Below are 13,716 nucleotides of genomic sequence, written 5' to 3'. Positions count from 1 at the left end.
GTCTGACGGAAAGTTTACACCTGGGAGAGCTCGGACTAATGGGATGCTCTGCCTGGAACACACTTTAATATTTTTGATAGCATTCATTTATTTATTTGCTGGTGTCTCAGCAGTGCTTGGAAGCCCCAGTCCTGGGCCTGTGCTATTTAAAAAGAGAACATAAAGGGAATCCCTGCTAGTCACAGAGTTTACAATGCCATTCCAATCAAAACATGAACTTTCAGCGTCTTCCTAATTACTGCAACAGCTAAAACCAAGCTTTTCTTCAAAAGGGAGCTTTCAGTAAATTTTCCAAAATGGAATTATAGTGAGAGAGACTTGATTTTCTCAGCTCCTGAGAAAATGTTACCACAGTTCTACACCTCACCCTTTTCACTCCAGACTTTTCTATTCCACAGTTTTCTCATGGCACTTTTCATCTCCTCATTTCTCAGTGTGTAGATGAGTGGGTTCAGCATGGGTGTGATGACATTGTAAAACACAGCTACCCTCTTGTCCTCCGAGAGGTTGCTGGATGGGCGTATGTAGGTGAATGTGCATGGCCCAAAGAAGAGAATCACCACAGTAATGTGGGACCCACAGGTGGAGAGGGCTTTGTACCGCGCTTCAGACGTTCGCCTTTTCAGGGATAACAAAATGACAATGTAGGACGTGACCAGGATGAAGAAAGAGACCAAAGAAATCATTCCACTGTTGGCAACGACAATGATGCCCACAACATAGGTGTCAGTACAGGCCAGTTGTAGTAGGGGTTGGACATCACAGAAGTAGTGGTCAATTTTGTTGGGGCCGCAAAAAGGGAGGTTAATGGTTATGAGGGTCTGCACCAGGGAGTGCACAGAGCCCCCCACCCATGAACCCATCACCATCCAGCCACACACACGCCTGGTCATGAGGGTGGTGTAGTGCAGGGGTCTGCATATGGCAAAGTAGCGATCATAGGCCATCATTGTGAGGATGAAGATCTCAGCGCAGCCAAAGAAATGAAACCCAAATAGCTGTGCCATGCAACCCCCAAAGGAAATGGTTTTCTTCTCAACAAGGAAGTCAGCAATCATTCTGGGAACTGTGGCAGAAGAGAAGCAAAGATCTGCAATGGACAGGTGGCAGAGAAAGAAATACATGGGGGAGTTCAGACGTTGACTGCTAACTACAGTGACAACGATGAGCAGATTTCCTGCCAGAGTAACAATATAGAAGAAAAAAAAAACCACAAAACATATTTTCTGCACCCCTTGGTTCTTTGAAAGGCCCAGAAGAATGAATTCCTTCACACTGCTTACGTTCTCCATGTTGATCCGTTGGGTGGCTATACGCAATATACAGCTTATACACCTGGGAAAATAAAGACAGACACATGATTCATCAGCATTTTTTTCATTATTAGTAATGAATTCTATATCAGAAGTGGATACAAACCAAGAAAGATATAGGATTGGTATTAAGCTTATGAAGTGTTTAGTTTCTGTCATGTATTTTTTTTTAACGGCTATTTAATTCTCCGCAGTACAAAGCTTCTACCATGGCTTTGGTGGCACAGAGATAGGTGCACTCTGTGATATGTTCCTTAATCCTGGTCCTCCAGGATCTTGAAGGACTGGCTCCATGGCTGATAGCCTTCCATGCACTAAGGACAAGGCCAGAGTGTTCACCTTGGGCACTACAAGGCAGATAATGCAGTATGTTTGCCCTCAGGGGAGACAAAGTCCCTGACAGCAATCTTTGTAAAATGGGTGTCTTTAAGAATACCTGGAAATATTGCTCAGAATGATGATTTGCTTTATAAGTACACATGATCTTTGAATTCTTGTTTAGAAGGGAAATGTACCCACATGCAGAGAAAAGAACTCTCTTGTGTATATACATTTTGAAACGTAAATATGAAATGTCACAGGCTGAAAAATGAGTTCTTGGAAGGTTATCTATCATGGAGGGGAAAAAAATTGCACATGTGACTTAATGTAGTACTTCACATTGGCGGAATTGGCGGAATGATTCAGGTAAGCCAAGTTATCTACCAACTACTTCAATCTGCAGCATAATCAGAAATTCTCGTGCAGGCACAAAGGGATCAAGCATCCACAGGAAACACTGAAACTTAGAAAACCCAAGATTACTTTCAAACCCACAAAGTGAAGCCGAGAGAGGAAGTGGGCAAAGTTAGGGACTTTTCCTATGCTTACAGTTGTACTTACACTAGATGAAAGTTTTTCAAGCAGAAGGGTAAAATTTACATGGATGGTTCCTTTTCAGATATTTCTACAAGGAAAAGGATCAGTAAGAACAACGGGAGGTCAGTTTCTCCCTCGTCTTACCAGGTCATGATCCTTTCTACCCCTCTTCCTTCTACTGAGCAACGACATAGACTTCTCAACAGAATAAATGACAGGGATGAAATGAGCACACCTTTATGGCTGTGCAGTACCCAGTCGAAAAGAAATAGCTGGGCTCCATCCAAGCCAGAGCAGGACTGGAAGCATACCACAGCAATCGCAGGGCCATATTTAGGCAGTCAGAAAGGAGTGACCAAGAGAGAAATGATCAGGGGAAACTATATGCCTGAATACCAGCAGATGGCAAACTCCTGAGCTAAAAACATGGTGTGCATCTACAAAAGGACTGATTCACAATTCAGACAGCTCGACTATGGGTCTTGCTTGATAAAGTCCTTTCCATCACCACCAAACTGCATTTAACAAACTACCCATCTGTCTGATCTCATCTCATCGCCTTAAGTCATGTAGGCACCTGTACCTAAGCTAGGCATATTACACCTGACCAGTCTACTTGTAGATGTGATGAATCATGTGCTGCAGGTACCCGTTTCTTACTGCTGACTCCAAGAGGATTACTAGAATGACTAATTCAGTAGAGGATTGCCACCAGTTATGGCTTATCTCTTCAAGTGCCTTTGCAGGGGTAGACCTGAGCTATATGACATAATGCAATCAGCTGCAAAATAAAATGAAACTCATGTGTACTCTTAACATCTCAAAAAGGGTGAGAAATTGCACCACCTCCTTACTGCATGCATTCTTCCCTGAAATCTCAGCTGGTTATGGGAAACAAAAGAATAATATCGAAGCAATCTAATCTGCAGCTGTGGAACTAGCTCTGTATATGATTCTAGCCAAAGACAACTAGAGACAGTTGATAACTTCAGTGGAAGTTCCTTTCTGTATTTTCACATTTGTGCAAGAAGAAAGGAAAAGGAAGAGGAAAGCAAAGCAAAGCAAACAAAGCGAAGCAAAGCGAGAAGCCAGAGAAGCTGCAAAACTTACCTCGCCTGTGTTTAGAGATCTAATATTTTGTGTAAGGGCTGTACAACTTTATCTCCTCAACTTCTGTCTCCCCTGGTATGAATGTGTTAGAGCACAGCACCTTTAAAGAACGTAGAATGGCTTCTGGAAAGCTTCCAAAACTTGCTTAGGAGGTGGCTGTTAGTGTATAATCCAATCCCATCTAATTAATTACTTGCTTTCCCGTGTCACAAGTGTATCTTGATGTTTCCTGCCTGTGTGAGAAGTGGTTTAATAGGCTGTGTGGATGATGTGACCTGGGTGTGCTGAATGATGCTTTCATACCCCAGCAGCTGCAAAAAGGGCTGAGAAGAAAACCATTTAAGTACCAACCTTTAACCCTCTCGCAGGAAATCTTCCACCTGAAGGGCTCTTGGGGCTGGAGGAGGGAGGGGTGGAGGCTTCGTGAAGGGAAGGCGTGAAAGAAAGGGGCAAAGGAGGAGAATGAGTTCTGTCTTGACTGAAAAGTTTAAGTAAATATATTTTAAAGAAACAGTTGTCAGTCAATGCTTTTATAATGATATCACAAAGGCATTTCAGGGTTTCTCCATAAGAAATAACAGTCAAAGGAATAGCCGAATATTCAACTGGACAAGCATATGCATAGACCTATGCAGCTAACGCTTCTCGGAGTTCTTCCTTACTCCAAGCTGATAGTTGTATGGATTTCCCATGTGTAAAGGGCCATTAGGTCCACTGCTCTGGCTTCCTAGCATTGTGAATGCTAAAACAGTCCATTTGTAATCTAGATATTTTCTCTCCTTTTTAAACTTCTGTGTATTCCAAAAAAAATGTCAAAGAGATACCTTCATTAAAGAAAAACAGAAAGAAACCTCAAGCTGTAGGAAGAGTCACCATCCTCCAGGGATGGTAAAGAATTCCTATCACAGGAGTCTTTTAAGGACAGGTTGGGCTCATTTCTCTCAGGAGTGGTTACGATGAAGTTTTTATAGGGACAGAAGATGTCCTGGGTGACCTCTTGATGACCCTCCAAGTCCTATCTCACCAGAAATTTCATCACTGGAAATCCAGTGAATAAAGCCTCTTTGCAAGAATTTGCATGTTTTAACAGAGGTCAGTGAACTACCAAGTCAGTCAAAAAAATCCTTCATTTACGAATTGGGAAACTGAGGGAGGACGTCACCTATTTAATGCCAATGGAAGTCAGCAAATTTAACCCTGACTTAGTCACTCTAGGCTCTTCTGAGGAAAAAAAATGAATGTCTCTGGCGGCAGATGCATCTGATCTACCTCAGAACTGATTTTAGGATGCGATTAGGTGTGAAATAGACATCTAGCTTTTAAACAAAATAACTTAGGGCAGACAAATCTCACTGTCATGATGGGCCCCATCTTTCTTAACCTGAGCAGCTGCAGTCAAAGGTGAACCTAAGAAATGAAACAAACGAAGCAAATAGACATGCTGATTTATATCAGCATATCATCTCAACCAAGGCCCAAGTCAAATTCATCATGGCTCTCAACTCTACTGTGTATTTGTAGCTTATGTCTCACGGAAGTCAGGAAAGACATTGTCTCAGCTACTGTCCTTTCCTTTGTTTTGCTGAAATTTCTGGAAATGTGGAATGGCCTGATAGCAACCATCACCACCGGCTCCATGGCTCTGGGAAAGTCACCTTCTGACAAGTGTTTGCAGAGAAAGCAACGTGCGGAGAAGGAAGCCAAGTGCCCAGAGACACTGCTGCAGAGACTGCTGTATAAATCCCTGCTGGCGAGGAGGTGTGGGAGGGTGGGGCAGCCTGCAGAGGGGACTGAGGGGAGGTGGGCAGCAGTGCTCAGCCCCCAGCAGAGCCAGGGCATCTCCACTGCGGTGGGAGCAGCTCAGCTGGTGACATGCCCCTTGCGAGCAGGGCTGTGCTGGGGACCAGGGAGCTGGGTGAGAGCGATCCTTGTCTGCACACCATGCCAGTGCCTCTTCTCATTACGTGGTCCCCCCTTGTGGAAGGGGACATGGTGCACAGAGCATGGCTATGCACAGCATGCAGAGCGCAGGGAGGTAGAGTGACCCAGGATGCTGGGCATGTCTTTGGGACCCTGAACCTTACAGGGAGTCTTTTCCCTCACTTTGACTTGAGGCCAAGCCTGCAGGACTCCAGTGCATTCTGGCAGCTCCTGGGAGGCCATTCTCAGCAGGCATGAGTTTCATCCTGGCTATTTTGGGCTTGTATAGAAACATCCTTCAGGCCTGAACACCTAGGGGACCGTTCAGCTGGTGCCACGGCTGCTCTGGTCAACACACAGGGGTCCTGGAGTGATGCGTGGTGCTTCTGTGTGTGTAGAGAAGAGCACCAATTCCTCACCTACAGCCTGAGCCTCTCCATCGCTGTCCCCAGAGGACGTCTCAACTCATCTCTCCCAGCTTTCGCCCAAGATGGCCATCTCCAGATGAGTTAGTTGCCCTAGGCTGCCTGTACAGGCAGTGGAGAGAAAGGTGCTTGTAAGGAGCTTTTCCCTTCCCTATGTGGCTGCAGCACACAGCTCCTGCTGAGCCATCAGCCACCCTCCTGTCCCTGTGCCAAATCTCTTCCCCACCACCGTCTCGCCCCACACTGGGGATGCCTCGCTCCCCTTACGCAGTGCCATGCAAGGCCTCTCACCCTAGTGCTTCTGAGAAAGCTTTCAGCTCCCAGCCACAGCACCTTATCTCACTGTCTTCCCAGTAGCTGCTGGGAGGGTCACCTCTCTTCCTGGCACTGGCACTTGCCTGTTGCTGCAGGGCTGAAAGGGCATTACTCTGCCTCTCCATCCAGCTCTCCAGACTTTCTATTTTTTTTTTTTGTTTTTTTTTGGCTCCTGCCCTCAATCCTTCCCTCCTTTTTTTCCTCCATTACTCTTTCTGGGTTGGCTGGTGCGTGGATCGAATTAACACTAAAACAGTTTGTGAGCAAGTGAAGGGCTGGATTTAAAAGGAATGGATCTAAATCTGATTTTTTGAAATTAAGTTGAGGGCAGAGAAAGAAGGGAAAATGTCTGCACCAGAACATTCAAAGAACTAACAGGGGTCAAAACTTTTCTTTTTTGTTCGTTTTAATTCTATGGAGTAGCAGTATTCCTGAAGCCATTTCATAGAATCACAGAATGGTTGAGGTTGGAAGAGACCCCTGGAGATCATCTAGTCCAACCCCCCTGCTCAAGCAGGGTCACCTAGAGTAGTTGCCCAGGATCGCGTCCAGGCGGGTTTTGAATATCTCCAGAGAAGCAGACTCCACAACCTCTCTGGGCAGCCTGTTCCAGTGCTCTGTCACCCTCACAGTGAAAAAGTTTTCCTCATGTTCAGCTGGAACTGTGTGTGTTTCAGGTCACATTGCTGCCTCATGCTTAACTTGGTGTCCACCAGCACTCCCAGGTCCTTCTCCGCAGAGCTGCTTTCCAGCAGGTCAGCCCCCAACCTGTCCTGGTGCATGGGGTTATTCCTCCCTAGGTGCAGGACCCTGCACTTGCCTTTGTTGAGCTTCAAGAGGTTCCTCTCCACCCACCTCTCCAGCCTCTCCAGGTCTCTCTGAATGGCAGCACAGCCCTCTGGGGTATCCGCCACTCCTCCCAGTTTTGTATCCTCAGCAAACTTGCTGAGGGTGCACTCTGTGCCTTCATCCAGGTCATTGATGAAGAAGTTGAACAAGACTGGACCCAGTCCTGACCCCTGGGGGACACCGCTAGCTACAGGCCTCCAACTAGACTCTGCACCACTGATCGCAACTCTCTGAGCTCTGCCATTCAGCCAGTTCTCAATCCACCTCACTGTCCACTCATCTAAAACACACTTCCTGAGCCTGTCTATGAGGATGCTATGGGAGACAGTGTCAAAAGCCTTGCTGAAGTCTAGGTAGACAACATCCACTGCTCTCCCCTCATCTACCTAGCCAGTCATTCCATCACAGAAGGCTATCAGATTGGTTAAGCATGGTTTCCCCTTGGCGAAGCCATGCTGACTACTCCTGATCACTTTCTTGTCCTCCACATGCTTGGAGATGGCCTCCAGGATGAGCTGCTCCATCACCTTTCCAGGGATGGAGGTGAGGCTGACTGGCCTGTAGTTTCCTGGGTCCTCCTTCTTGCACTTTTTGAAGACTGGGGCGACACTGGCTTTCTTCCAGTCTTCAGGCACCTCTCCTGTTCTCCATGACCTTTCAAAGAGGATGGAGAGTGGCTTAGCAATAACATCCGCCAGCTCCCTCAGCACTCGTGGGTGCATCCCATTGGGGCCCATGGATTTGTGGGAGTCAAGTTTGCTTAAATGATCTCTAACCCGATCCTCCTCCACCAAGGGAAAGTCTTCCTTTCTCCAGACTTTCTCTCTTGCCTCCAGGGTCTGGGGTTCCTGAGGGCTGGCCTGAGCAGTAAAGACCAAAGCAAAGGCGGCATTCAGTAACTCTGCCTTCTCTGCATCCTTCGTCACCAGGGCACCCTCCCCATTCAGCAAAGGGCCCACATTTTCCCTAGTCTTCCTCTTGCTACCGATGTCTTTGAAGAAGCCCTTCTTGTTGTCCTTGACATCTCTCGCCAGATGTAATTCCAAACGGGCCTTAGCCTTCCTCGTTGCATCCCTGCATTCTCTGACAATGTTCCTGTATTCCTCCCAAGTGGCCTGTCCCCCTTTCCACTTTCTGTAGACTTTCTCCTTCTGGTTGAGTTTTACCAGGAGCTCCATGCTCATCCATGCAGATCTCCTGCCCCCTTTGCTTGACTTCCTACTCGTAGGGATGCACTGATCTTGAGCCTGGAGGAAGTGATGTTTGAATATTAACCAGCTCTCTTGAACACCCCTTCCTTCTAGGGCCCTAACCCATGGCATTCCTCCAAGTAGGTCCCTGAAGAGGCCAAAGTTTGCTCTCCTCAAGTCCAGGGTTGCGATCCTACTCAGTGCCCTGCCTCCTCCTCGCAGCATCCTGAACTCCACCATCTCATGGTCACTGCAGCCAAGGCTGCCCCTGACCTTCACATCTTCCACCAGTCCTTCTTTGTTTGTTAGTACGAGGTCCAGCAGCACACCTCTCCTTGTTGGCTCCTCCACCACCTGTGTCAAGAAGTTGTCACCAATGCTCTGCAGGAACCTCCAGGACTGTTTGTGCCTAGCTGTGTTGTCTTTCCAGCAGATCTCAGGGTGGCTGAAGTCCCCCATGAGAACCAGGGCCTGGGATTGTGAGGCTACTTCCAGCTGTCTGTAGAAGACCTCATCAACTTCCTCTTCCTGATCAGGTGGCCTGTAGTAAACACCCACGGCAGTGTCACCCATGCTAGCCTGCCCTTTAGTCCTTACCCATAAGCTCTCGACTCGCTCTTCATCCACCGCTAGGCACAGCTCCATACATTCCAGTTGCTCTCTCACATAAAGAGCAACTCCACCACCTCGCTGTCCTGGCCTGTCTTTCCTAAAAAGCACGTAGCCATCCATGACAGCATTGCAGTCATGCGAGCTATCCCACTAGTTCAAAGAACTAACAGGGGTCAAAACTTTTCTTTTTTGTTTGTTTTAATTCTATGGAGTAACAGTATTCCTGAAGCCATTTCATGTCAGTTAACAAGGTTTGGAGAAGCCCTTTGACAGTTGATTATAATATTGCTTTAGCAGAGATTTCACTAGAAACCATGAGACCTCTCTGCTGTCCTCCTTCTATATCCAGTTGTTCTTTCGGCTCCACTGACTGCATTTCCTGGATCTCTGTGGTTGTAGTGGGATCCTAGGCACCTGGCACACCTACACTGTGAGGACCCAAAGTCTGGTGACCTAAATCCTACCCTTAGCTTTTACCAAGACTAAAGATAAATCCTTCCCACCCTAAATACTTTACACTTATTTTATCTCTAAATGAAGTTTTCTTGAACAATACGAGAGAAGAGAAAATGACCATAACTGGTAGAAGTGTTGCTCTTTCTTGTGATAGTCTCAGGGGGAATGTGTAGGTTTAGGTAATACCTCTGCACCTTGCTGGAGCTCACACAAACGCAGTTCACATGAAAACCTTGCTCTTGTGTGGCCCAAGGCAGCCGTAAGAAGCTGTGACCAACAGCCAGGTGTTTACCCAAGCACAAATGTCTGATGAGGTCAGGAGCATGGCACGGGAGGAGCACTTGAGGCCTGGAGTTTATTAAGCACAGGATGGACTGAGGCCGATATGGTAAAGGTGGAACATGAAGAGCCATCTTGGGGCACAGATCAAACATGTTACAGGGTGGAATTGGGTAACGGGGATGCTATAAATTGTTTGCATGACAAAAGATCCACTTGGGCAGGCCAGCTGCGGGGGAATATGCCAAGCATGCTAAATCCTCATATGTAGTTCATTGAATCACATAGGGACTGGTCCTGCTCCCTCTGAAATCACTGCAGGACATGTTATTCCCTTGCCAAAGAGCAAGTGCAGCTGTGTAATACCAGACTAGCATGGCTGGAATTAGCTCTTCTCAAATAACCTTGGCTTTTTTTTGTCCTTTTTCAGCCCACACTGAAGCTTTCAGCAAAGATTTTTCCTGTGTCTTACATAAAAAAGTATGGTAGTCCAAAATGGACTGAGAAAAATCAGATGGATTTTCAGATGGAGAAAATATATTACCAAATGTGCACGAGATCCATGAAGAGCAGAGAACACCACCACCACCACCACCAAATCTCACAATTAAGTGGGTGCTAATATTCATCTGATTACCAGGACAGAAACAATCTATACAAAATAGGAATCTCTGTCAGCTAAAATTTTTTTTTTTTTTTTGCCCTGTTTGTCTTCTGAACTTTCTTTCCATGAGTCATTTCCTCTACACAGAGAGGATTAGAAGTCAAGAGCATGGCTGAATGCCCTGAAACTTGCTCCATGTTCAGACAAAACCAGACTTTGTGAGCTCAATTCTCCTTCAGTTTGAGCTGGTGTAGAGCGACCTCTTCATGAAAAGTCCTGAGGGATGTTGAGGGGACAAATTCCAGCTATCATGCAGCTGGGAAATACTAGCTTTCCAAGTGACAAGGTTGCTTAAGGGATGGGAGAGGAAGGGGAAAAGCAGGGACAGAAACACCAGCAAGGAAAGCTTTGTAAGGAGTCCTTGCCTCTGACAGAGACAGGTTTGAGCTGCAGGGATCGATTCACTATGTCAGAACATGACAAAAAGCATCAGTTCTTTTTAAAATTGTTGGACAAATGTGTCCCTAATTCCTCTTTGCATATGTATAATTTGTACAAGGGTTCTAATTTTCATGCTAACAAATGTGTTTGGACTGCACTCTGTCTACAACAGGTAAAAACGGTTTTTGATAGTATCTCTCTCCTGAGATATGGTCTTTAGCAGGCTATTTCCTGTTAGAGATCAGTTTCAAAAGAACGGTAATCCCGATGAGCTCGGAAACCATCTAGTGTTCAGAAAATGTAAGGTTAAGTTGGTGTCCAACCTTGCACAGCCTAGAAAGGACAACCTCTGATAGGATTTGGCTGCTTTTCCTGGAAAGGGCGTTCTGAATGCGGGTAGCCAAGAGCAAACTTCCAGTAAGAATTACGATGAGTTCTTGAGATATATATATATATATATATATATAGGGAGTGTGTGGCCAATCCGCTTTAGGCCAGTTTCCATAAGGATGCAATACAGACTGCAGGGTTTCTTGGGGAAAAAATGTGAAGGACTGCTGGCCCAAATCTCTGCTTCCTTCTGTGTTTACTGCTCCACTGCCTCTCTCCCTCCCTCACCCTCCAGCACTCTCCTCCCTGCTCTTCCATATCCTTGTATCCTTACACAACTGATAAAAATCCCCAGGAAGGGATAAGCAGCAGCTCATAACAGTCCAGATTCCTGACCAGTTAACTGCCAGGGCAGATGTACTCGCACTTTACAAAGCTGAACAGGAAAAGCAGAAAAATAGTATCTGTACTTTTAAGTTTCGCGTAATTGTGTCATCTTAAGTAGCATTAGCATATTACTTCCCCTCTCAGATCACATCTGTTCTTTTAAGAAGAAAGAGAGTGAATGGCCTATTGAGGATTACCTCTGACATGACGGATGACATGGAAAGTGTACAAGAGACCATGCAGTCAGCTTTGGCCCCCGCTCTCTATTTGGCTGAATTTCTTGCATTAACCCTATCAGCCCATTTTACTGCAGGGATGTGTCACACTACTTGAGAGTCATGGTGAGCTCAGAGTGAGATGATGTCCTTGACAGGTCAATCCTGCCTGTATTCTCCAACACCTTGTTCTTCCCCCTGTGATCCTCCAGAAGATGTTCTGGATTACTTCTGGCCAGGTTTTCACAGGGCCCTCCCAGGTCTTTGGAGCAGACTCCAGGAGAAAGGGGACCGCCTGCTGTGTGCCTTCCTTCGCTGCCCCCGCAGGCTCTTGTGTGTCTGATAGAGCCTCACTGCCTCCCCAGCTTGCTGCTGTTTTACAGGAGTGCTTCTGGCCTGCAAGGGGGCTTGGCTCTACCCAGCAACCTTTGCCAGCAAATCAGGTGGTCGACCCACTGCACCTCCTACTACCTCCTTTGCAAGGTCAGGGCTAGCCAAGTTCTCTCCTACCTCTAGTGGCTTCTTTGGGATGGGAATTTGTCAGTCTTCCCTTCTCTCTGCCCGGAGGAACTTCCTACACAGTCCTGTGCCCCACAGATGGTGGGAGTTTTGTGGCAGCAGGGGGTCTCTCTTCGTTATTCCCTTAGGATTCCTTCCTTTGAACTCTGACACACTCACATCCCTTTTTTCATTTGTATTCCCACAACCTGCACCCTGCCTCACCCTGCATCTCTTCCTTTTTCAGGGAGAGCTTTCAGTTTGTGGCTGGAGGGAGGTTGGCCTGTTCCTTCTGGTAAGCAGGGACAGCATCCAGGCAGACACCTGGGGAAAAGCACTCAAGCAGAGGAGAACATACATCCCCATATAGCTCTCCCTTCCTTCAATACATTGTGGTCATTCTTCCTTCCACATTTCTTTTAGAAAACCTTTTTTTTTTTTCCCCAAAATGAATGTTGAGGGGTGGGGAGAGATCCCTTATATGGTTTATTGCCAAAAATAATTGTTTTTGAAATTATTTTTGACCAGACACTTTTGACAATATGTGATCTATGCAATGGCTTTAGGAGCAAGAAAATTGATGGAGAAGGAGCTGAGATTTTTGCTCTCAGTTAGCGTGAAGGTTGAAAGCAAGAAGCAAACAAAGACCAGGCTGATACATTTTAAAAAGGTGTTTAATAAATTTAGCACCCAAGGACAGTGACAGTAAGCAGAGTTAGAAAGCTATGCAGCCTGCTTCTCATGCCATATTGTGCAGGAGTCTAAATGAACAAAGGGCATTTGAATATGGGTTAATGTAGCAGACTAGCAACATGGCTTGGGATAACCCTAAATTAAAGCCTTATGTTCACTTCCCCCCCGCCCCGATTTCTAGAGTCCAATGGTTTAAAGGAATCTTCATAGTCTTCCTCTCTCTTTCCTTTTGTCTCCAATGCAGAAGGTGTTCAGGCAAAAGAAGGGATGAATTTAAGAGGGCATAGTTATTGTTTTGTGGCTTTCCCATTCATCTTTGTCATCTGCTGAATCTTCAAGGATTGGCCAGCCTGGAAGGGTGAGCCGAATCCTCCGATCCCTGTAGCTGCCCAGAATGAAGTAAAGAACTGGACTGAGGCTGCTATTGACGCAGGACAGCACAAAACCAGTCTCTGGGGAGTAGAGAAATTTATAACCCCAGAAGTCAAAGAGGATCAGGACACTCAGTGGAACAGCAAAAATGAGGAAGAAGAGGACGGTGAGCATAATCACGGTGAAGAGCCTGCCTGTTTGGAGGTGCTGGGAGCTGCACTTGCCTTTGAGGAAGAGGGTGAGGCTGAATACCAGCATGAGGGGCGTGCAGAAGAGGAAGTCCAGGACTCCAATGGTGATGAGGAGTATGTGGCAGTTGCTGGAGGGGCGAACAGTGCTAGAAACTTACCCCAGCATGTTCAGCAGCAGCGAGAGGCTCCAGAGCAGGCCGGAGATGATGCCGGAGAAGTGCTTTGGGCGATAGCTTCGGCGCCAGATGGGACAGAAGACAGACAGGCACCTCTCAATGCTGATGGCTGTCAGGAGATACAAGCCAGTCCCGTACGTGAAAAGATCCAGGAAGAGGAATATCCCAAACTGCACTCCCACATTGAACTGCATCAAGTACTGAACTGTTTCGATGGTGATGCAGAGCAGGTAGCCAAAGTCAGCGGCAGCCAGCTTCAGGATGTAGAGAGTGAAGCGGTTCCTCCGGATGCGGAAGCCGAGGTACCACAGGACCATGCCATTTCCCACCATGCCACAGGCAGAGCTGATGAGGCAGAAGCTCTCCATGAACTTGAGGAGAGCCTATGACGGCTCTGCCTTTTGCACAGTCCCACTGTAATTAGCCCCTTCAGCCAGGCTGGTTGTATTTGGAAGGAAGGTTGATGTAGTTTTAGCACTCAT

General features: G+C 46.7%; 1 protein-coding gene and 1 pseudogene across 1 annotated transcript; both read right to left on the bottom strand.

Annotated features, from left to right (window-relative positions):
- Window positions 1-386: 386 nt before the first annotated feature.
- LOC136991954 (olfactory receptor 4S2-like) lies at window positions 387-1,292 on the bottom strand (the record flags this gene model as incomplete). Its single annotated transcript, XM_067295454.1, has 1 exon — window positions 387-1,292. A coding segment is annotated over exon 1 (906 nt), but the record flags the coding sequence as incomplete, so codon positions are not given.
- Window positions 1,293-12,768: 11,476 nt separating this feature from the next.
- On the bottom strand, window positions 12,769-13,716 carry LOC136991953 (proto-oncogene Mas-like; annotated as a pseudogene).

This window comes from Apteryx mantelli, chromosome 4, assembly GCF_036417845.1.
Source record: "Apteryx mantelli isolate bAptMan1 chromosome 4, bAptMan1.hap1, whole genome shotgun sequence".
NCBI lineage: Eukaryota > Metazoa > Chordata > Aves > Apterygiformes > Apterygidae > Apteryx > Apteryx mantelli.
The sequence above is the reverse complement of the archived record's forward strand: the minus strand, read 5'-3'. Positions and strand labels throughout refer to the sequence as shown.